Source organism: Convolutriloba macropyga, chromosome 12 (assembly GCF_964194025.1).
Source record: "Convolutriloba macropyga chromosome 12, txConMacr16.3, whole genome shotgun sequence".
Lineage (NCBI taxonomy): Eukaryota > Metazoa > Xenacoelomorpha > Acoela > Convolutidae > Convolutriloba > Convolutriloba macropyga.
The window spans coordinates 50,472,356-50,494,383 of NC_134479.1; the positions used below are offsets into that span (position 1 = coordinate 50,472,356).

Sequence of the window (22,028 nt, forward strand, 5' to 3'; positions counted from 1 at the left end):
CCTTTTAATATACAAGTTCTAGAGAAAAGTTTCTTAACGAAAAGTTGTTCCATTAGTAAAAACTAACACAAAACTACTTTAAAAAACATCATTTTTGCTCACATAACATATATATGAGTCATCAAAGGTCAATTGTACATCATTTTTTTTTCATCTTAATGTACAAGTCCGAGAGAAAAGTTTCTTAAGGAAAACTTGTTCCATTAGTGAAAACTAACACAAAACTACTTTAAAAACATCATTTTTGCTCACATAACATATGTATGAGTCATCAAAGGTCAATTGTACATCATTTTTTTTAATATACAAGTTCTAGAGAAAAGTTTCTTAACGAAAAGTTGTTCCATTAGTGAAAACTAACACAAAACTACTTTAAAAAACATCATTTTTGCTCACATAACATATATATGAGTCTTCAAAGGTCAATTGTACATCATTTTTTTCCTCTTAATGTACAAGTCCTAGAGAAAAGTTTCTAAAGGAAAAATTGTTCCATTAGTGAAAACTAACACAAAAACTACTTTAAAAAACATCATTTTTGCTCACATAACATATATATGAGTCATCAAAGGTCAATTGTACATCATTTTTTTCCTTTTAATATACAAGTTCTAGAGAAAAGTTATATAAGGAAAAGTTGTTCCAAAAGTAAAAATTAACACAAAACTACTTTAAAAATAATTAATTTTGCTCACGTAAGATATATATGAGTCAACAAAGGTCAATTGTACATCAGTTTTTTCCTCTTAATGTACAAGTCCGAGAGAAAAGTTTCTTAAAGAAAAGTTGTTCCATGAGTGAAAAATAACATAAAAACTACTTTAAAAACATCAATTTTGCTCACATAACATATATATGAGTCATCAAAGGTCAATTGTACATCATTTTTTCCCTCTTAATCTACAAGTTCTAGAGAAAAGTTTCTTAAGGAAAAGTTGTTCCATTAGTGAAAACTAACAAAAAACTACTTTAAAAAACATCATTTTTGCTCACATAACATATATATGAGTCATCAAAGGTCAATTGTACATCATTTTTTTCCTCTTAATGTACAAGTCCGAGAGAAAAGTCTCTTAAGGAAAAGTTGTTCCATGAGTGAAAAATAACACAAAACTACTTTAAAAAACATCAATTTTGCTCACATCACATATCGACGAGTCATCAAAGGTCATTTGTACATCATTTTTTCCCCTGAATATACAAGTTCTAGAGAAAAGTTATATAAGGAAAAGTTGTTCCAATAGTAAAAACTAAAACAAAACTAATTTAAAAAACATCACTTTTGCTGACATAACATATAAATGAGTCATCAAAGTTCAATTGTACATCATTTTTTTCCTCTTAATGTACAAGTCCTAGAGAAAAGTTTCTTAAGAAAAAATTGTTCCATTAGTGAAAACTAACACAAAACTACTTTAAAAAACATCAATTTTGCTCACATAACATATATATGAGTCATCAAAGGTCAATTGTACATCATTTTTTTTCCTCTTAATGTACAAGTCCTAGAGAAAAGTTTCTTAAGGAAAAGTTGTTCCATTAGTAAAAACTAACACAAAACTTCTTTAAAAACATCAATTTTGCTCAAATAACATATATATGAGTCATCAAAGGTCAATTGTACATCATTTTTTCCCTCTTAATGTACAAGTTCTAGAGAAAAGTTTCTTTAAAAAGTTGTTCCAATAGTAAAAACTAACACAAAACTACTTTAAAAAACATCAATTTTGCTCTCATAACATATATATATATATATATATATATATATATGAGTCATCAAAGGTCAATTGTACATCATTTTTCCCTCTTAATGTACAAGTCCTAGAGAAAAGTTTCATTTGAAAAAATTGTTCCATTAGTGAAAACTAACACAAAACTACTTTAAAAAACATTAATTTTGCTCACATAACATATATATGAGTCATCAAAGGTCAATTGTACATCATTTTTTACCTCTTATTGTACAATTCCCAGAGAAAAACTTCTTGAGGAAAAGTTGTTCCATGAGTGAAAACTAACACAAAATTACTTTGAAAAACATCAGTTTTGCTCACATAACATATATATGAGTCATCAAACGTCAATTGTACATCATATTTTTTCCTCTTAATATACAAGTTCTAGAGAAAAATTATTTAAGGAAAAGTTGTTCCATTAGTGAAAACTAACACAAAACTACTTTAAAAAACATCAATTTTTGTTCACATAACATATATATGAGTCATCAAAGGTCAATTGTACATCATATTTTTCCTCTTAAAAAAAGTTCCAGAGAATAGTTTCTCAGGGAAAAGTTGTTCCATTAGTGAATACTAACACAAAACTAATTTAAAAAACATTAATTTTGCTCACATAACATATATATGAGTCATCAAAGGTCAATTGTACATCATTTTTTTCCTCTTATTGTACAAGTCCCAGAGAAAAACTTCTTGAGGAAAAGTTGTTCCATGAGTGAAAACTAACACAAAACTACTTTAAAAAACATCAGTTTTGTTCACATAACATATATATGAGTCATCAAAGGTCAATTGTACATCATATTTTTCCTCTTAAAATACAAGTTCTAGAGAAAAGTTTCTTAGGGAAAAATTGTTCCATTAGTGAAAACTAACACAAAACTATTTTAGAAAACATCTTTTTTTCTCACATAACATATATATGAGTCACCAAAGGTCAATTGTACATCATTTTTTCCCTCTTAATGTACAAGTCCCAGAGAAAAGTTTCTTAAGGAAAAGTTGTTCCATGAGTGAAAACTAACAAAAAACTACTTTAAAAAACATCAATTTTGCTCACATAACATTTATATGAGTCATCAAAGGTCAATTGTACATCTTATTTTTCCTCTTAAAATACAAGTTCTAGAGAAAAGTTTCTTAGGGAAAAGTCGTTCCATTAGTGAAAACTAACATAAAACTAATTTAAAAAACATTAATTTTGCTCACATAACATTTATATGAGTCATCAAAGTTCAGTTGCACATCATTTTTTTCCTTATATTGTACAAGTCCCAGAGAAAAACTTCTTAAGGAAAAGTTGTTCCAATAGTAAAAACTAACACAAAACTGCTTTAAAAAACATCATTTTTGCTCACATAACATAGATATATGAGTCATCAAAGGTCAATTGTACATCATTTTTTTCCTCCTAAAGTACAAGTGCTAGAGAAAAGTTTCTTAAGGAAAAGTTGTTCCATTTGTGAAAACTAACACAAAACTACTTTAAAAAACATTAATTTTGCTCACATAACAGATATATGAGTCATCAAAGGTCAATTGTACATCATTTTTTTCCTCTTAATGTACAAGTCCTAGAGAAAAGTTTCTTAAGGAAAAATTGTTCCAATAGTAAAAACTAACACAAAACTTCTTTGAAAAACATCATTTTTGCTCACATAACATATATATGAGTCATCAAAGGTCAATTGTACATCATTTCTTCCCTCTTAATGTACAAGTCCTAGAGAAAAGTTTCTTAAGGAAAAGTTGTTCCATTAGTGAAAACTAACACAAAACTACTTTAAAAAACATCAATTTTGCTCAAATAACATATATATGAGTCATCAAAGGTCAATTGTACATCATTATTTTCCTGCTATTGTACAAGTTCTAGAGAAAAGTTTCTTAAAGAAAAGTTGTTCCAATAGTAAAAAAAACACAAAACTACTTAAAAAAGCATCATTTTTGCTCACATAACATATATATGAGTCATCAAAGGTCAATTGTACATCATTTTTTTCCTCTTAATGTACAAGTCCTAGAGAAAAGTTTCTTAAGTAAAAGTTGTTCCAATAGTAAAAACTAACACAAAACTATTTAAAAAACATCATTTTTGCTCACATAACATATATATGAGTCATCAAAGGTCAAATGTACATCATTCTTTTCCTCTTAATGTACAAGTCCTAGAGAAAAGTTTCTTAAGGAAAAGTTGTTCCATTAGTGAAAACTAACACAAAACTACTTCAAAAAACATCAATTTTGCTCAAATAACATATATATGAGTCATCAAAGGTCAATTGTACATCATTTTTTTCCTCCTATTGTACAAGTTCTAGAGAAAATTTTCTTAAAGAAAAGTTGTTCCAATAGTAAAAACTAACACAAAACTACTTAAAAAAGCATCATTTTTGCTCACATAACATAAATATGAGTCATCAAAGGTCAATTGTACATCATTTTTTTCCTTTTAATGTACAAGTCCTAGAGAAAAGTTTCTTAAGGAAAAGTTGTTCCAATAGTAAAAACTAACACAAAATTATTTAAAAAACATCATTTTTGCTCACATAACATATATATGAGTCATCAAAGGTAAATTGTACATCATTCTTTTCCTCTTAATGTACAAGTCCTAGAGAAAAGTTTCTTAAGGAAAAGTTGTTCCATTAGTGAAAACTAACACAAAACTACTTTAAAAAACATCATTTTTGATCACATAACATATATATGAGTCATCAATGGTCAATTGTACATCGTTTTTTCCCTCTTTAAGTACACTTCCTAAAGAAAAATTTCCAAATTAAAAGTTATCACAATAGGGAAGCAAAATTACTTTGAAAGATATGAGTTTTGCCCTTACAAATTGTATATGAGTAATCAAAAGTCAACTGAACATTTTTATTGCTTGTACGAGAAATACAAAACAGTTTAATTAATGGAAATTTCCTTAGGTAAAAAGTTATGCAGTTTTGAAAATTAGGTTTAAAGATTAAGTCGCCAAAAAATTCTCCAAAAGCTCTTTTGTTTAATTTTCTCTCACTTCACATCTGTGAATAAAAATGGATTGACACCAAAACTTTCTTACTTGAGACATATAATGCAAATATCGAAATAAACCTTTCATTCAATCAAAGTTTCTCAACCATAGCAAAGATTGCTTGCTTAAACTTTTTCTGCAGGCTAAATGTCATTCAAATTGATAAAAATAACGGTCCCAAAAAGCACAAAAAACTCCTTAATAGTCTTATCTATTTATCGTTGGCCGTTTACAAACATTAATTGCAACCAAAATTTCCGACTGAATTCTGTTAGTACTCTAAAACATAACTAAAATTGTCAAGAAATATTTCAAAACGTGTCAATGAGTCATCAAAGATTTAAAATTCAAGGACATTTCTGGAAGATAAAGTTTTTTATAAAGTTTTTAACAGAAAGTTTTCAAAGGTCTGTAAAACCGCTATGCGCATTTCTAGAGACTTTCACTTATATTTAAACAAATTAAATTTCTTCCTAGAGGCTCTACATTTGTGAAATTTATATGAAAATAAAAACGTATCAAAGAGATCATCTATTTAAAAACTTAAAATCAAAGAAAATTTGAGATAAAAATTTGTGAACATTAGCAAAAGTTTCTTATCAATAATTAACTGCTCATGAAATTTTTTGAGGTTGTTTTCGAAAACCATCCTTAAACAGTTAATAAACGTTTCCAGCAGTCAGTAGATGCAAACTAGTTTTTATTAGATGTCATAAACTAATACATAGTTTCTCTAACTTTGTTCCAAAATGTTCTAAATGAAAAACTAAACTAAAAACGTTCAGACCCTTTTGTTGAAGAAGCACTTATTTTAGAGTGCTGATTCGTTTGGCAGCACCAAAAAAAAATTCAACAACAAGAATTTTGTCAAAATTACAGTATGAACTATGATCGTTTTGTACTATATATGTATCTGTAGTAACATTAATTTTCAACCAATTTATAGAACCGAAAAAAAATTAGTTAGATAATAGTTGCATATTTCGTAATCAACGGCAAATTTCAGCATCTGTTTTACATTATATCTTTCTGAGTGCGGGGATCTGCAAGGTCAAATTGTTGTTAAGCTGACAAAATAAACTGAACAGAAACAGAATGTTGATTGGTAAGACAAAGATCAGCAAGGTAAAATATGCTACGCGTTACCCAAAAAGCCAGTTTTTTCCGATGCTATAAAAAGCGGCGATTAAAAATTACAAAACTAGAATCCAATAATTTAGCTTATTTCTGCTTCAGGAAACCATACAGCTCTTTTTACAATCTACTCGAAAATTATTATAACTTTACCAGATGAAGCAAAACTGAAAAACATTTGTTTTCGTGGAAAAGAAATTAAGACAACTATGTGAATTTCGACGCTTTCTTAATGTGTTCGGTTTTCGTCGACTTTAGCTAAAGTTCGTGATCCTGTTTTTTGCAAAGTACGATAATAAATTAGTGCGCTATGAAATTTGATATGTAAAATTTGATTTGCTCTTCAGTGTCAACTTTTGGTTGACTGTTGAAATAATTGTGTTCATTAACCACAAAAATTTTCGTAGTTGACTTGTGTGAAACTTCGTTTTGAACACCGAGGTCACAATCATGAATTTTGAAAATTCAGTCAATTTGTCATATTGCATCTAGAAATTGCTTTTATCAAATTTTTTATTGAACTTCAAAAGCATTAATATCTTTGATGCAACCCAAATTACCAACGATTTGATTCTGTTACACTTTATTGATAACATATCTGTCTGTAAGTAAGAGATTTGTCTGACAGTTTTTAAAGCAACCCAAAAAAATCAAGGAGAAAAAATCAGTTGAAAACTTTAAGCAACTATGCAGCGAGTTTCTATTCAAATATAAAATTCAAGTATATTATAACAAATTGTCAAAACTGTCATAAAAAACATTAGTTCAGCATCTTATTTTTAGCCTAGGTCCACTGGAACCACACAAATAGAAAAATCACTTCAACACACAAAAATTCAAACAGATTTTATAGAGACAAGAGTACAATAAAAACAATCCTTGCTTTAAAAATATTCATTTCGAAGCTTTCAACAACTACATATCAGTCGTTCTTTTTTCTTTCTCAATGAAATAGTATTGACTTGTAAAAACTTAACAACAAAAATTTTATGGAAGTAAGCTTAATCTTATAATATACAATCTAGTTGTTGCAAGTGGTTGCACTATAATGAGTTTCCGAAATTTTTTAAATCCTAAACTAAAACAAACCACCAACTTTTGGAAAACAAAACGGAGGACTACCAAGTTTTTGTTTTTCAATCTCCGATTATCTAATCAGTATAAGCCCAGTATTTTGAAAGTAATTTTTTTTGCCATATAAAACTGCATTCCCAACTAATGTTTGCCAGAATTTGGGATCACCTGTAAAAAACTAAAGTAAAAAAGTTTTCAAACGGTAAAGTTTTTCCTTCATTGAAGAGGTTTACGCGTAACCAAACAGAAAAAAATCTGATACTTGTAAATATTTGATGGAAAAAAATTAGAAAACAAACGAAAACTTTAAAAGCAAGTTATTTTTTTAGATAAATCGTTTTAAAGCATTCAACAACTGCAAACCAGCCGCTTTGATCGGAGTCAAGCAAAATGTGTTCCAAAATAATTTTTGGCAAAATATTTCAGGTAGGCAAAATATTTCAAACAAAATAGAAATGTAAGTTTCTATTTTTCTCAATAAAACCAAATTTTTTAACAGCAGTTTAAAGAACAGCAGTTTTGTTTTAGATGAAGTCTTTCTACTGTGAAGAGTGCTCGAAGAAGTACAGCAGGAAAGAGAAGTGATTGCAGCAAATGGAGAAGGAGCATAACAAATTGGAAAAAACAGCAAGCTATGAATGTGGAATTTGTAGCAACAAATTCACAGAGAGCAGAAATGTAATTCGCCATTTAACAACAGTTCATGGATGTCAGACGTAAACAAAGTGCAAGCATTGTACACAAATTTATGGCGACACTTCATCGTGTGCCAGACATGAGGAATACGCTCATGGTACTAACACAGAGGATTCCGAGAGGACGGAATGCAGTTTGGAGCTACAAGAGAAACAAGCTATTGGAAAGTTTTTTCAGTCGTTCGGGATACAAGCGGACAACCAAATTGATGTGTTCACCTTTGTTACGGAGCATCACGAAGACCTTAAATTATTTGTGAGAAACAAAACAGCAGAACTTGGACATTTGAAGATTCAACTCTCTGTTTTTGTACAGATGTTGAAACCAACGGATGATACCAAAGTCGGCTGTCATGCAAACACAAAGTTGAAAGTTCTAACAACAGAAATATCAGATGATGAAATTTTTGAAATGGTTGATCAAATGAACAACTCAATCCAAATTTTTTCAGCCGGTGGAAGTGGATTTGTTGTTCAGAAAATTGATCACTTGGATATTAAAATTAACAAATTTAAACCTATCAGAGGAAGCAGTTACATTGCTACACCATCCGCTTTATTTGGAAATCATTTTCTCCTAAATATTCGAAACAATGACAAAAATTATTTTGCATACTCAGTGCTTGCAGCAATGTTTCCAGAGAAGGAACATAAACAACGGCAAAACAAATACAAGCCAAATTTGCACAAACTGAATTTTGATAATATCGAGTTTCCGATGTCCTTAACGGATGTTACAAAATTTGACAAGCAAAACAATATTGGAATTAATGTTTTTGGTTTCGAGAAAAACAAAATTTTGCCGCTTTAGTTGACCAAAATAAAAACGGAAAAAATTATTCCTTTGTTGCTGCTGACCAAAAAATTTATTAGTCATTACTGCTTGATAACGATTTTTCATGCTTTCATGGCTCGGCAGTTTGGAAATAGGAATCATAACCGGTATAAGTACTGCGAATGTTGCCTTCAGGGATTCCGAGACAACATATCACTGGAAAAACACTTGGATTTATGTGGGAGCATAAAGCTGTTCATAATACTATGCCAACGGAAGATTCAACAATTGAATTTACAAACTGGCATAAAACGTTTTCAGTTCCCTTAGTGATTTATGCCGACACAGAGGCTGTCAGCCTTATGCATGACACCTGCCATCAGAATTTTGAGAATAGCTTCATATTGAACAAAGAAATTCAGAATCCTTGCGCAATAGGTTTTTGTGCTGTTGATAAGGCTGGTGGAAGTGATTATTACAGTTTTGAAGGTGAGAAATGCAGCGAAGAGTTTTTTCAGTGGCTCAGAGAGAACGCCAAATCTATTTCTGAGAAACAAAAGAAGCATAGACGCCTCATAATATCTGATGAAGAAAAAATGAGAATGATTGATCAGGGTAAAAGATGTGTTATTTGTTAGATGTATTTGAACGACGAAAATGTAATCCATTATGATCACTTTACTGGTGAAATCTACGGAGTTGCACATAACAGCTGCGATCTTAAGCTTCGTACGCAGACTTTTACGCCTATTTTTTCCCACAACCTTAGTAAATATGACGCACATCATCTATTGAAATACATTGAAATCCAATCGGAAGAAAAATTGAGAGTCAATCCTTGCAACAGTGAGACATACATCTCATTCTCGTTTTTTGTTCCCGTTGGTAAAAGCAAAGATGACAAGCTACTATATGAAGAGTTTCGTTTCCTTGACAGCTATCGTTTTTTATCCGGGAGTCTTGACACTCTGGTTACAACATTAGAAACAAAGGACTATTGTCAATTATCCAAACATTTCCAAAAAAATTGCGACATTTTGCAGAAGAAAGGAGTTTTTCCATATTCGTTTTTCGATAGCTTTGAGAAACTCTCTAAAAAATCGTTGCCTCAATAAGGTGATCAGTGGATAAATTCATTGTCTGGTCAAATTGATGTTTCTGAGGAGGATGTTGAGCATGCTAACAAAGTTTGAAATATGTTTGGCTGCAAAAACTTTGGTGACTATCTCATGTTGTATCTAAAACTGATGTCAATCTTCTGACTGACGTGTTTGAATTTTGACTCTTTGGTCAGGTATACGGATTAGACCCCTGTCATTACTATAGTGCACCTAAAATTTCATGGGATGCAATGCTGAAGACAACTAAAGTTAAACTGGACTTGCTCTCCGATATAGAGATGCTGTTGTTTTGTGAGAGAGCCATCCGTGGAGGATTGAATGGAATTGGTGTAAAACGATATATGAAAGCTAACAACAAATACTTGCATGACTTTGATGAAGAAAAACCGAGTACGTATGGACTTTATCTGGATGTCGTTAACTTATACGGTGGAACAATGATGAAAAAACAGCCAACCGGAGGATTTGAATGGTGAGACATCAGTTTGGACAAGATCATGCAAACATCTGACGAAAGTGATGTTGGGTACTTTTTAATGGTTGATCTGAATTATCCTAGCAACTTACATGACTGTCACAATGATTTCCCTCTGGCTGCTGAGAAGTTAAAAGTCGATGCTGAGATGCTTTCTCAGTATCAAGTAGAATTGGGAAACAAGACCAGTCATATTCCAAAGCTTCTGGAACCACTTCAGTCAACGCAGAATTATGTATGTCATTATTCAGTTCTGAAATTTTATTGTCAACAGGGGCTCCAAGTAACCAGACTACATAAGACTCTGAAGTTCAACCAGAGTGATTTTATGAAGTGCTATATTGAGCAGAATACAAAGTTGCGACAACAACCCGGTATCAGCACCTTTGAAAAGAACTTTTTCAAAACTGTTGAACAATTCATGCTTCGGAAAAACGATGGAAAATTTGAGATGTCGTTACAAGATGGTATTTGTTGAAAATGAGGAGAAAGCAAAAATTTATTGCAACAAGTACAAGTTTGAGAAGTTCACTATATTTCGAGAGAAACTTGTTGGGATCACTCTTAGCCAGAAAAAGATCATGTGGAATAAACCAACTTATCTGGGTGCTGCTATATTGGATCTTTTAAAACTACACCTGTACAGGTTTCATTATGAAAAAATTGGGCCTTTGTTTGATAAAAAAGCTCGAGTGATGTATCGTGACACTGATTCTCTCTTTTATGAAATTGCGACGGATGACATTTACGAAGATCTTAAACAGCTAAAACACGTACTTCATTTGAGTGATTACCCCAAGGATCATCACTTATATAGTGAACTGAACAAAAAAGTGCCACCTAAATTATCAGATGAGCTGAATGGTGACATTGTGATAGAAGCAGTTTTTCTGAAACCAAAAGCTTACTCTGTTAAAAACTTTGCAGAAAGTCAAACAAGGTGCCAAGGGTGTGAGCAAACATGTGAAAAAGACACTTCATCATGATAAGTTCAAAGATGTGCTCAAATCAAAATCACCATTGAGAAAACTAGTAACATCTATAACAGAGTCTAACAAAATTGCTTTGAGTGCATTTGATGATAAGCGTTACTATCTGAGTGACGGTATAAACTCATACGCGTATGAACACTACAAAATTGGTCACAAGCGGAAACAGACCTTGGAAAAACCTCTAAAGTCCTATACTGAGATCAGTGAATGTGAAACCAACAGATATTTATCTGAACAACTTGATACTGAGATTGAAGAAACCTTTTCACCAACTGATCCTGGGTTCTGGAACACTTCTCAAATTGAGTCCGATGCGGAAGAAATATTTGATTTTGATGCAGCTCCAAAAGAAAAACTGTTCTCAAGATGTCCATGTATTGATTTCGAAGCAGAGGAAGAGCCGCCTGCAAAGAAGCAACGCTTGTCCAGCAAGCATTAAATATTGATGAAGCTGCCCAACTCCATCCCGGTTGGGAGTCTCAAGAAGTATTGACGAGGAGATACAACAACCTGCGACTACTCGGCGCAGGTGCTTCTTGTGACAATAACAGCTTTTATAGGGGATAGCTGCCCAATTCCACCACGGTTGGGGTATCAAGAAGTATTGACGAGGAGACACAAAAACCTGCAACTGCTCCGCACAGGTGCTTCTTGTGACAATAACAGCTTTTATAGGGGATAGCTGCCCAACTCCACCCCGGTTGGGAGTCTCAAGAAGTATTGACGAGGAGATACAAAAACCTGCGACTGCTCCGCGCAGTAGCTTCTTGTGACAATAACAGCTATTATAGGGAATAGCTGCCCAACTCCACCGCGGTTGGGGTATCAAGAAGTATAGACGAGGAGACAAAAAAACCTGCGACTACTCGGCGAAGGTGCTTCTTGTGACAATAACAGCTTTTATAGGGGATAGCTGCCCAATTCCACCACGGTTGGGGTATCAAGAAGTATTGACGAGGAGACACAAAAACCTGCGACTGCTCCGCGCAGGTGCTTCTTGTGACAATAACAGCTTTTATAGGGGATAGCTGCCCAACTCCACCCCGGTTGGGAGTCTGAAGAAGTATTGACGAGGAGATACAAAAACCTGCGACTGCTCCGCGCAGTAGCTTCTTGTGACAATGACAGCTTTTATAGGGGATAGCTGCCCAACTCCGTCCCGGTTGGGGTCTCAAGAAGTATCGACGAGGAGATTCAAAAATCTGCGACTGTTCCGAGCAGGAGCTTCTTGTGACGATAACAGATTTTATGGGGTATAGCTGCCCAACTCCAACCCAGTTGGGAGGCTCAAGAAGTATTGACGAGAAGCTACAAAAACCTGCGAATGCTCCGCTTAGGAGCTTCTTGTGACAATAACAGCTCTAACAGGGGATTACAATGACTTTTTTTCTAATCGTGCATTTCAATTTTTAATATCCAGATGTCCAGACAACACAAGTAGATGCTGAAGAAGGTGCTGACGGAGAAGCAGTTTTAAACGGGTACATATATAAAACTTTAAAAAATGACTTAAAACAGAATGTTGTGTCTTATATTTTTTATTAGGTGTTTGTTTATAATAATTTTTTGTTTGTTCTTAACCTTGTTTCATTAATTCAATATCTTTTTGTACTCCTCTCTTACAAGTGATAAGAAATTCAAAAGTTCTAATCCGTCCTTCAAAAAAATATGTTAGTTTCATATCCTCTGATTCTTAAAATAACCGTCAAGAGACATGATAACCGTCAAGCCGCGGAGTTTGAGTAAATATCCCTTTTAAACTTATAAACCTGCCACTTTCAAAATCGATTTAAGGTAAGTCTTTTACAATTTCAGGCAACAATTCTAACATACAGGGAATAATTGCCAAGAACTTTTCATCCGCGCGCATGATCGAACATGTTTGTGGAAAAAGAGCCAAAACGTGGCCTCAGGTGTATACATTTCTTACTACTAGTACTAACTCGGGAGTTTGATTCGAATATAAATCAAACATTTTTAGCGATATTTCAGCTGAATATATTATTTTTCACTCAAAAAGTTCTACGCAAAAACAAGATTGGTCAGTGTCAACTTTGACATGATCGGAGTAGTGGCAATCCTAAAAAACAGAATGTCTTTAGACTGATTCAGCGCTGACTTGCTCTGCCGTCAAACTCGGGGGGAAACAAAGCGCTGATGCTTTTGTCGATATGAAAAAGGTAGTTATCATTCTATATTTTTGAATAAAAAAAAGAAATAATTAAGCAATTGTTTTCTGAGTATATACAATTTTGAAGTCTTCTGTCATAGATAGTAAAATTTGTTTGATTTAGTGTTCCTAAATTTTTGTGGACACACAGCATGAAGCAAAGACTGCAGAAGTCCATTGCCTTAAAATTGATGGCGGAAAAATAAATTTTGTCCAATGCGGAAAGAAACTTCTCTAATATGTCGTGTTAAATTTCAAAAGATAGTGGACTATGCTTGCAAATTAAACCAACCTTAACACAAACCATAATTGTCATTGTATGTCCATATATGGGCTTTCACGATAAATAACTATACACTAGCTTTTGTTTAAATATTGTGTATATTAGATAGTAATTACCAGTTATAAGCTGAAATTGTATGGCATTATTCTGTTGAGACTTAACTTCGGGCTATAAGCAAATTTCAGACTATATAGTCTGGGCGAACTCTATGACCTCAAATTAATCATAGCGAAAAAAAACTGCACATACAGAAAAATTTAAAAAAATTCTGGAGCTACTACGTTTCGGAACTAAATTAGGTTTTTACGCTTGAATTGTGCTGGTTGAGCGCTTATATGATCTGAGACTCAAGTCCGGCTCAAAAATTATGATTGGTAATTTTTTACACAACCAAGTCTTATTAGTTTTTGGCTGTTTAAAACTTAACAAAAGAGATCTCAGCTCAATTGGTCAACGCAATTTGAACTTTGATACTTAATCCGGATGCCAGATGAATAATTGTTTGCTGAACCTTGCTTGGCTTTAAGTCTTATATTTTCAATACCAATTGGTGCAACAGATATTCAAAAATGTAAACATTTAATTTTGCAAGGAAAGCACTCTGTTATTTGGATTTTTCCCACACTAAGGTTGTTAAAAATCTCATCTATTTTAGCGAGATATCTGTTGGAGGAGCAAAATCACAACAATTTGTGCTCTTTAAAGACCCTACTATAAAGTTATAGTCATTTGCCAAGTTATTAAATGCAAAAATGAAAAATATTTCAGAAAAAAAAAACATTTTCTCAAAAAATGTTATATAACAGGTTATTCTTATTCTTTACAAGATTTGAAAACTGAAAATTATTTTGAGATATTCAATCTGATATTGTTCCAAACCTTGTTCTGAGATTAGCTCAGATTGAATAAAACCAAAGAAAACGAAAAACTCTAGCAATCTACTTATCCTTTTTTTAATTGCAAAGAAAATCAAGCTGTTAAAAATCAAGCTAGCCGATAGTGACTATTTTGTCGAAGAAACTATGGCCAGTTAGGCAATTATTGAAATGATTTTTTTAAAAATTTTCTAACAACAATAAATCTCCTAAGGGTGCCTTGCTTCAAAAATTTCTCTTCATTTACTCTATACTTTTTCATAAGTTACCACGAAAACCCTAATATATTTCGGAATTTGATTCTCTTTGAAATTAACTAACTAATCAGATGCATCTGTCAAACCAGGTCATTTTGCACATTAATATAATAATTAAACTAGCAGAAGTTTGAGCATTTTCTAGATTGTAATTTTTCATTTTAATGCAATTTTTGTCGCAAAAACTCAATGATGATTGGGCAGTTTTATACTGGTGCCCGAATTCTTTATAATTGAAATTCGCTAAATGTTCAATAACTGATCGTCTACGTCTCCAATGTAAAGAAATTCAATTTCCTATCAAAAAAAATTTCCTGTTTGTTATCTTGAACGGAAAAAAGACTCTAACTCCCACTGTGCAAATAAGCACAATTAATCCTCTGTCCGTTCCGAACGTTCATAGAGAAACACTACTTAATCAGAAGAAATATAGATAATGGAAACACGATAATGGGAACTTAATAACGATTAAGCTGACCATAATGAATGCAATCAACCACGGAGTTCCATAAAAATACCAAAAACAGACCACATAGGAAGTTAATAAATATAGAAAGGACAGTGATGAATTGGAATTTTACTAAAGATCGATTTATCCTTAATGAACCTTACTAACCATAAAACTTACTATAATAGAAACTTATTAGCTATAAAATGGACCGTTCTGTAATTTTGTTCACCATGCATTAAAAAATAAACAAAAAAAGAGAATTTTTTTTGCTGGCTGTTTCGTTGTGCACAAAGGCTTTGAAGGAATCTTACTTACTAAATAACAGGCACACGTGACAACCCACAAACCAAAACAAGATAAAAAGTGCAACGCACTTTTTCTGTGGACATTCATCGAACGTTATAATTTGTTATGTATTTGTTATGTATGTAAGTTTCGCAAGCATGGTTCAAAATCTATTGAATTTTTATGCGACATATTAGAGGAGTTTCTTTCTGCTTTTCAAAAAATTATTTTTTGCGCAAACACTTTGAATGCAATGGACCTCTTCAGTCTTTGCTTTATACTCTATGTCCACAAAACGTTTATGAGTCCGTATATGTTAAAAAATTTACTATCTATAGTATATACTCAGAAAACAAATGCCTAAAGTTATTCTGTCCTTTTTTTTCAAAATTGTAGAACGATAAGTACTTTTTTGATACACTGATATATTTTTATACACGATAATGTAAAATTTTACACTGGCCGGTCATGGTATCTGTATGGAATCTAATGCATGAAAAATAATACGTCAAGCTTAAAGCACTAAAATTAAACTTATCAAAATTAAACCACTAAACAATATGGTAATTAAACCACTTTTAAGGTAATTGTCTCCACACTAGGTTTTGTATAAAAAGTGTGTATACTTAGATAGTAATTACCAGTCACAAGCTGCATTTATATGACGTATTATTCTCTCTGACGTAACTTTTGGGTGTGTGTAATTTTTGCACTATTTAGGTTAGGTTTAGTCCGGGCGATTTCTATGACCTCAATATAATCATTACGATCAAAAAACTGCATATAAAGAAACTTGAATTTTTCTGGAGATGCAATGTTTCAGAACTGAATTAGGTTTTGCCAATAAAAAAACAACTGAATTAAGTTTTGCCAATAAAAAATAACTGAATTAATTTTTGCCAATAACTGAAAAATTGCCAATAAATGAAAAATTTCATTTTACAAATAATTGCAGTTTTTTATCTGTTTAAAAACAATTGAGAATTCTATTTTTAGTTAATGAAGAAACTTTTTTTCATCAATCACATTTAATTATTATATGGCTTGGTAAGATTATCTAACTCGACTTTAATAACTCATTGACATGTCATTTGTTATCATTTTAAAGTCATAATCCACGTTTGGAATCACAGCAACACTCGGATAAACATCCCTCGTCAATGTGAATCAAAAACCACGTAAATCCCTCGTCAATGTGAATCAAAAACCACGTAATCGTGTTTTTTAATTGGATTAGTAGAACCGATACAATCGGGTTTTCAGGTGGATTAATAAAAACAACACAATCGATTTTTCAATTGGGTTGCAATAATAATTAAATTAGGTAGAATAAAAAACCCACGAAGTTGGGTTCAGTTGGGATAGTGGAACCCTCAAAATCTGATTTTCAATTAGGATACTTTAACTCAATTGGGATACTATATAATTATACAAAAAACTACATAATAAATTTCGCACTTGCCAATTTTTCTCATATCAATTTTATATATAAATTTTTTAATATACAAGTTTTAATGCATCAATTTTTAGGTATGTAAAAGTTTTAATAGCAAACTTTGTAAAAAACTATTTTAGCCACCGTTATTCAGTTTTAACCAATTAATGGCAAACTCAGCCTACAAAAACATTGCAATTGAAAATTTTTTGCCGATAATGATTTTTTGTAAGACTTGGGAAGTTTTATATTGTAGAAATTGTTATCAGGAACAAATAATACCTTAAGTTAAATATATAGTCCGATTTATTAATTGTGTGTATACTTAGATAGTATTTACCAGGCACGAGCTGCATTTGTATGACATTATTTTGTTCAGATCTAACTTTGGGGTGTGTGTAACTTTCGTACTATGCAGGATAGGTTTAGTCCGGGCGAACTCTATGACCTCAATATAATCATAACGATCAAAAAACTGCACGTAAAGAAACTTAAAATTTTCTGGAGATGCAATGTTTCAGAACTGAATTAAGTTTTTTCGCTAGAATTGTGCTTGTACAGCGCTGAAATGCTCTGAGACTTAAGTTCGGCTCAAACATTATGATTGCTAACTTTTTACACAACCAAGTCTTATTAGTTTTTTTGGCTGTTTAAAACTTTACAGAAGAGATTTCAGATCTCAGGATCTCAATGGATCAACGCATCTTGAACTTTGATACTTAATCCAGATGCAAGATGGTTACCTTGTTATTAGGAATTTGCCCCAGCAAGGTCGTAAAATATCTCAGCTATTTTAGTGAGACATCTGTTGAAGAAGTAAACTCACACCAATTTGCACTCGTTAAAGACGCTACAATAAAGCTCTAGTAATTTGCCAAGTTATTATTTCCCAAAAAAGTAAAATATTTCAGAGAAAATTTTTTTCAAAAAAAAATGTTAAATAACAGGCCACTCTTTACAAGTTTTGAAACATGGAATTAATTAAGATTTACAATCTCAGATTAGCTAAGACTGAAAAAACCCAAAGAAAACTCTAGCATTCTAGTTGTCTTTTCGTGAGATAACTACCTGCCATTGTCATATCTAAAATTTTCAGTTCTTTCTTGAAAGAAAAATAAATAAATTTGATCTCGGTTTACTCTTTCAGTGATTTTTTTGTGATAGCGACTTAAAATTTGTTTTCAAAATGATGAAGCTGTGGTACTTGCTTTGGTAACACGCCCATTGTTCTTCCATTAATCGAGACCAAAGACACAAAGATTAAATTCACAGGGAAAAATTTGCTATTTGAGCGCGCTCTAAGCAGGTTTGATTTTTGCAGCTGTATTCCAAATACAATTTCTGAACAGCTCTCAGTTTTTTTCAATAGCGATCAGGAAAAAAACAGGCAATTTTTCCATAGTAGTGGCTGAGCTGAGCTTAGCTTGGCAAGCGTAAATTCAGTGATAGATATAAATTTTCTGCTTTTTAAAACGGTACGGCTACCAAAACAAAACGTAAACAGTGTTGGGAAAACAAAGTCCAAAACACAAATACAACAAATATACGTCCAAATTTATACAGGTGTGTACGCGTGCTATTAGATCTGATAATATATGTTGTGGCAACAATTAATAGAAGCACCTGCTTAAAACAAAAACTGTGGAAAAAAAGTGCTGCATCGTAGCCAAAACTAAATAATTTTATTGTTTTCTCTAAACATAAGTCTCTGCGTTTTTTCATTATAAAGCTAGATTCTAGTGAATTGGAGAAAATAATTTCGTCTTAAAAGGAATTTTTTAAATGAATTATTGATCAATTTTAGTTCTGTTGCCATAATTCAAATCAGCTCTTTAAGTTTCAGCTGAATAGCTATAATATCAACTTAGCTAAGTTCGCAATTTAGTATTGCTTCTTGTGGAAAAATCGATTCCTCATTAAACAAACAAGAATAAACAAAAGAAACATACTTCCATTAGCTTTACAAACGTTTACGAACGAAAATAATCATCAAAGCAAATAAATACGACATTAAACTTTCAATTAAAGTATCCAAATTACTTAAAAATTGTTTGTTGTTAATTTAAAAAGAGAAGATAATTGAAAAATGGAATTCCTGGATCATTTGAAGAGCACTGCTTGGCTAGACTGGAAAGCATGGTTCTGTGCGTGTTGCTGTCCCTCATACGCATTCGCCAAAATATCATACCACGTAAGTTGCCCACTTCCACCTGTCAAAAATGAGTAAACAAAACAAATAAATTCATTTTTTAAGTAAATCATGGAATTAGAATTTTTTTCCAATTGAGCGGGGCATTATCTCTATGGGTATATAATTAGTTCTTAATGATTACAACGAGAATTCAAACGGCTTGTATCAAGAAACTGAAACACATCCATTAGAAAATTTTAGTTTTCAGTGAGTTTTTTTAGCGTCATAGTTAGTATTCCGCATTATTAATGATTTTCATAGTCGAACCAGGAACTGTGAGGAGAAAGGGGGGTTGGGTGTAATAATGAACTATATATTAAGAATTGAAATAAATTTTCAAACAAATCCATTATTTAAACTTAAAGGGGATTCTACTGCAACAAAAAAGTGCAACAGAAATTTTCACTGGGTGGGAGAAAATTTTGAATGCATATTTGTAACTCAACTATTGAAAAAAATTTCTAGCAGAGGTGATAATAACAAAACGCTCACAAGAGCTATTAGTATGTTGAAAATCTCAAAGTTTAATATAATTGATATAGAAAAATTTTTTAGCAAAAGAGCTATTTGTATCTTTTTCCCCCTTTCCTGCGTTTTAACGTCAACGATCAATGAGACAGATGAGCACGTCTCGTGTGTGGTGTAAAAAAACTAAAGTCGAGAAGCACTTGGAGCCAGTTGTAAACCTGCAAACTATATTCTGTGACAAATTTAGAGATCTTCTGACACCGTTCGTTGCCTTTTAATGAATTGTAAACCCTATAATTATTCAAACTAACCAAGTTAGAAATTGATCTCAGTTAAAAACTTCTAAGTTTTTGATTTTCCGAGTGGAAGAAACCGCTTCAGATTCGCAGGAAAAGCTGGAAAAAATCTCCAGGCAAAAAAAAATGCCATAGTTACGTGACCAATTTCCGAAAAGACAAATTTCATCAAAATTTTGCATTTTATGGAAACCAGTTAAACTACATCGTCACAGTTTTCAATTGTAGTAACCATCTTCTACAGTGGAATAAAGCTACACAAAACGTGGATATATTTTATCTGTGATCTATAAACGGCCTTTCGTTTTATAACTAGTTTTTACGGATGAAAAACTCACTTCTAGCATTCTGATTTAATTGTTATTGTAGTCTAGCTGCGAAAGTGCAATTTGTCTCCTTAATCAGCAATGGTTTGGCGAGGCATATTTCTAAAATTAATCTTCAATTGGACTTTTTTTCAACTCGGTGTGTTCCAAGTTAGTGTATGGAGTTTATATGGGACTACCCAGTTTATAGCATTGAACTAATGACCAATAGCATGGAATTTAGTTGCAAATTGTTATCAGAAAAATTCGCATCAGCTACAAAAACACGCAACGTCGAAAGCAATTGCTCATGTATCCAATTATGAAGCAAGTTTGAACTAATTTTACCCAGTACACCTAACTTTCGCACTTGCCTACAAGACTTATCTTATAACTTGGGCCATAAATTAAGTGCCAAACGAGTGTATATACTCAATATATCCGGTAATGGTCACTTATTGATTTTGAAAAAAAAAATTCATGAATCTTTTTTTGTGCCCCCCGCACTTAGTGGGTGCACATTATTTGCTCCCCGCGACTCACGTGCCAAACTTTTACATAATGGTTTACTATGTAGTGGTACGTGCTCCGTAACTGGGGGAGCATAACGTACAGGGGGTCACAAACAGAACGATTCAATACCCCAAAGCAGTTTCCAATTCCCCAGAAAACCTTATTATCGGGGAATGACCATCATAATGCAAAATTTCTAAGGACACGTTAGAGTTCAGTCCTGATGAGCTTTGTTTCATTTAGCTGATATTTATATATATTTTTAAGTCTTAAAACTTTTTCTCTGACAGATTCGTTTTTGCTGAATCATCTTTTCTGAAGTTTTGATGTAGTTGATATTAAAAACTTTTAAAGTTTTTTGCGAAACTGAAAACTTTCATTCACCAAGAAGGCAGGGATTTTCTAATCTTTGAAATTGGGCTTCAGCTTAACTTCTTGAGCTATCTTCTTTAAGTTTATCGGAAATAAAATTATGAAAAGAGTGAACACGTTAGAATTAGAATGTTAAATTCGCAAAAAAGTTGAAGCAATGCATGTGAGTTAGAAATTTTTTGCCGGGAAGAAATAAGCCGTTTCGTTGGAAAATGGTATTGAATTTATTCTAACCTTTTAGAAACTGCAAGAAGACAGCTACCGAATGTGTGTAGCCGGATGCTGTCCTTGCCTGTTTGCCTGGTGGTACATGAAGGCTCTGGAAAAGATACCAGAGTCAACTGGCACCAAAATTATGGCCTGCCTGTGGACCTACTGCTGCGGCACTTGCGCATTGTACGTGGCTGCAGTCGAGGACGGTATGGACCCAATTGACGAGACGAAAAAATGCATAGAAGTCGTGAAGAAGGTAGTCTGTATAAGTCGGCAGTGAACCCAACACACTTCAAATCAGACCTCGTACAAAAGCATTATTTCCAACAGAATATTCTAGAAGAAAGCCAATTATCCTAAATCAATGAAATACGCTCAGCTCCTATGTTGACTTTTCTATATAAAATTTGGTTTCAGCTCAATTTTGCGACAGAAAGCGTTTTATAATACAATAGCTGTTAGACTAGACATATAGAGACACAACGGCAGCCAAAATGAAACGAAATGAGATCCAAATGAAAGGCAGCAACTCGGACCTACAATATGCTAAATATCAACCTATCAGGAAACTGAACATTTATCAGGTATTTCGTAAAATTGACAAACAGAACAACAGCATCACGCAACAATATGAATCTTATCAACTGAAAAGATAGATTTAAAACGAAGAGAGAAGGAACGGGCATTGTTTCTCAGCTGGCTGTAAAGTTTTCATTCCTCGGCAACAATTTTCTGACCTCCTGGGTTACTTTTCCCCCTCAACCTCTGGAAAATAAATTTGATAAAAATGTTGCCATTTATATATGAGTTCAGGGTGATTATGTTTAATTTTCTAAACCGTTGATATATCTCTTTGTTCCGGTTCGATAGAATAGAGTCTTTCTCGAATA

General features: G+C 32.5%; 1 protein-coding gene across 1 annotated transcript; it reads left to right on the forward strand.

Annotated features, from left to right (window-relative positions):
• The first annotated feature begins 18,419 nt into the window (after positions 1-18,419).
• LOC142351209 (uncharacterized) lies at positions 18,420-22,028 on the forward strand. The gene is made up of 2 exons (XM_075403338.1): positions 18,420-18,971; positions 21,167-22,028. The coding sequence occupies exons 1-2, from the start codon at positions 18,867-18,869 to the stop codon at positions 21,416-21,418; spliced, it is 357 nt and encodes a 118-aa protein (XP_075259453.1). The 5' UTR covers positions 18,420-18,866; the 3' UTR covers positions 21,419-22,028.

What these genes read in the sequence shown, in the direction of transcription:
- LOC142351209 (XM_075403338.1), top strand. Translation starts at nt 18,867, where the DNA reads ATGGAATTCCTGGATCATTTGAAGAGCACTGCTTGGCTAGACTGGAAA. An exon ending in TCGCCAAAATATCATACCAC is followed by an intron (nt 18,972 to 21,166) that starts GTAAGTTGCCCA and finishes CTAACCTTTTAG; the next exon opens with AAACTGCAAGAAGACAGCTA.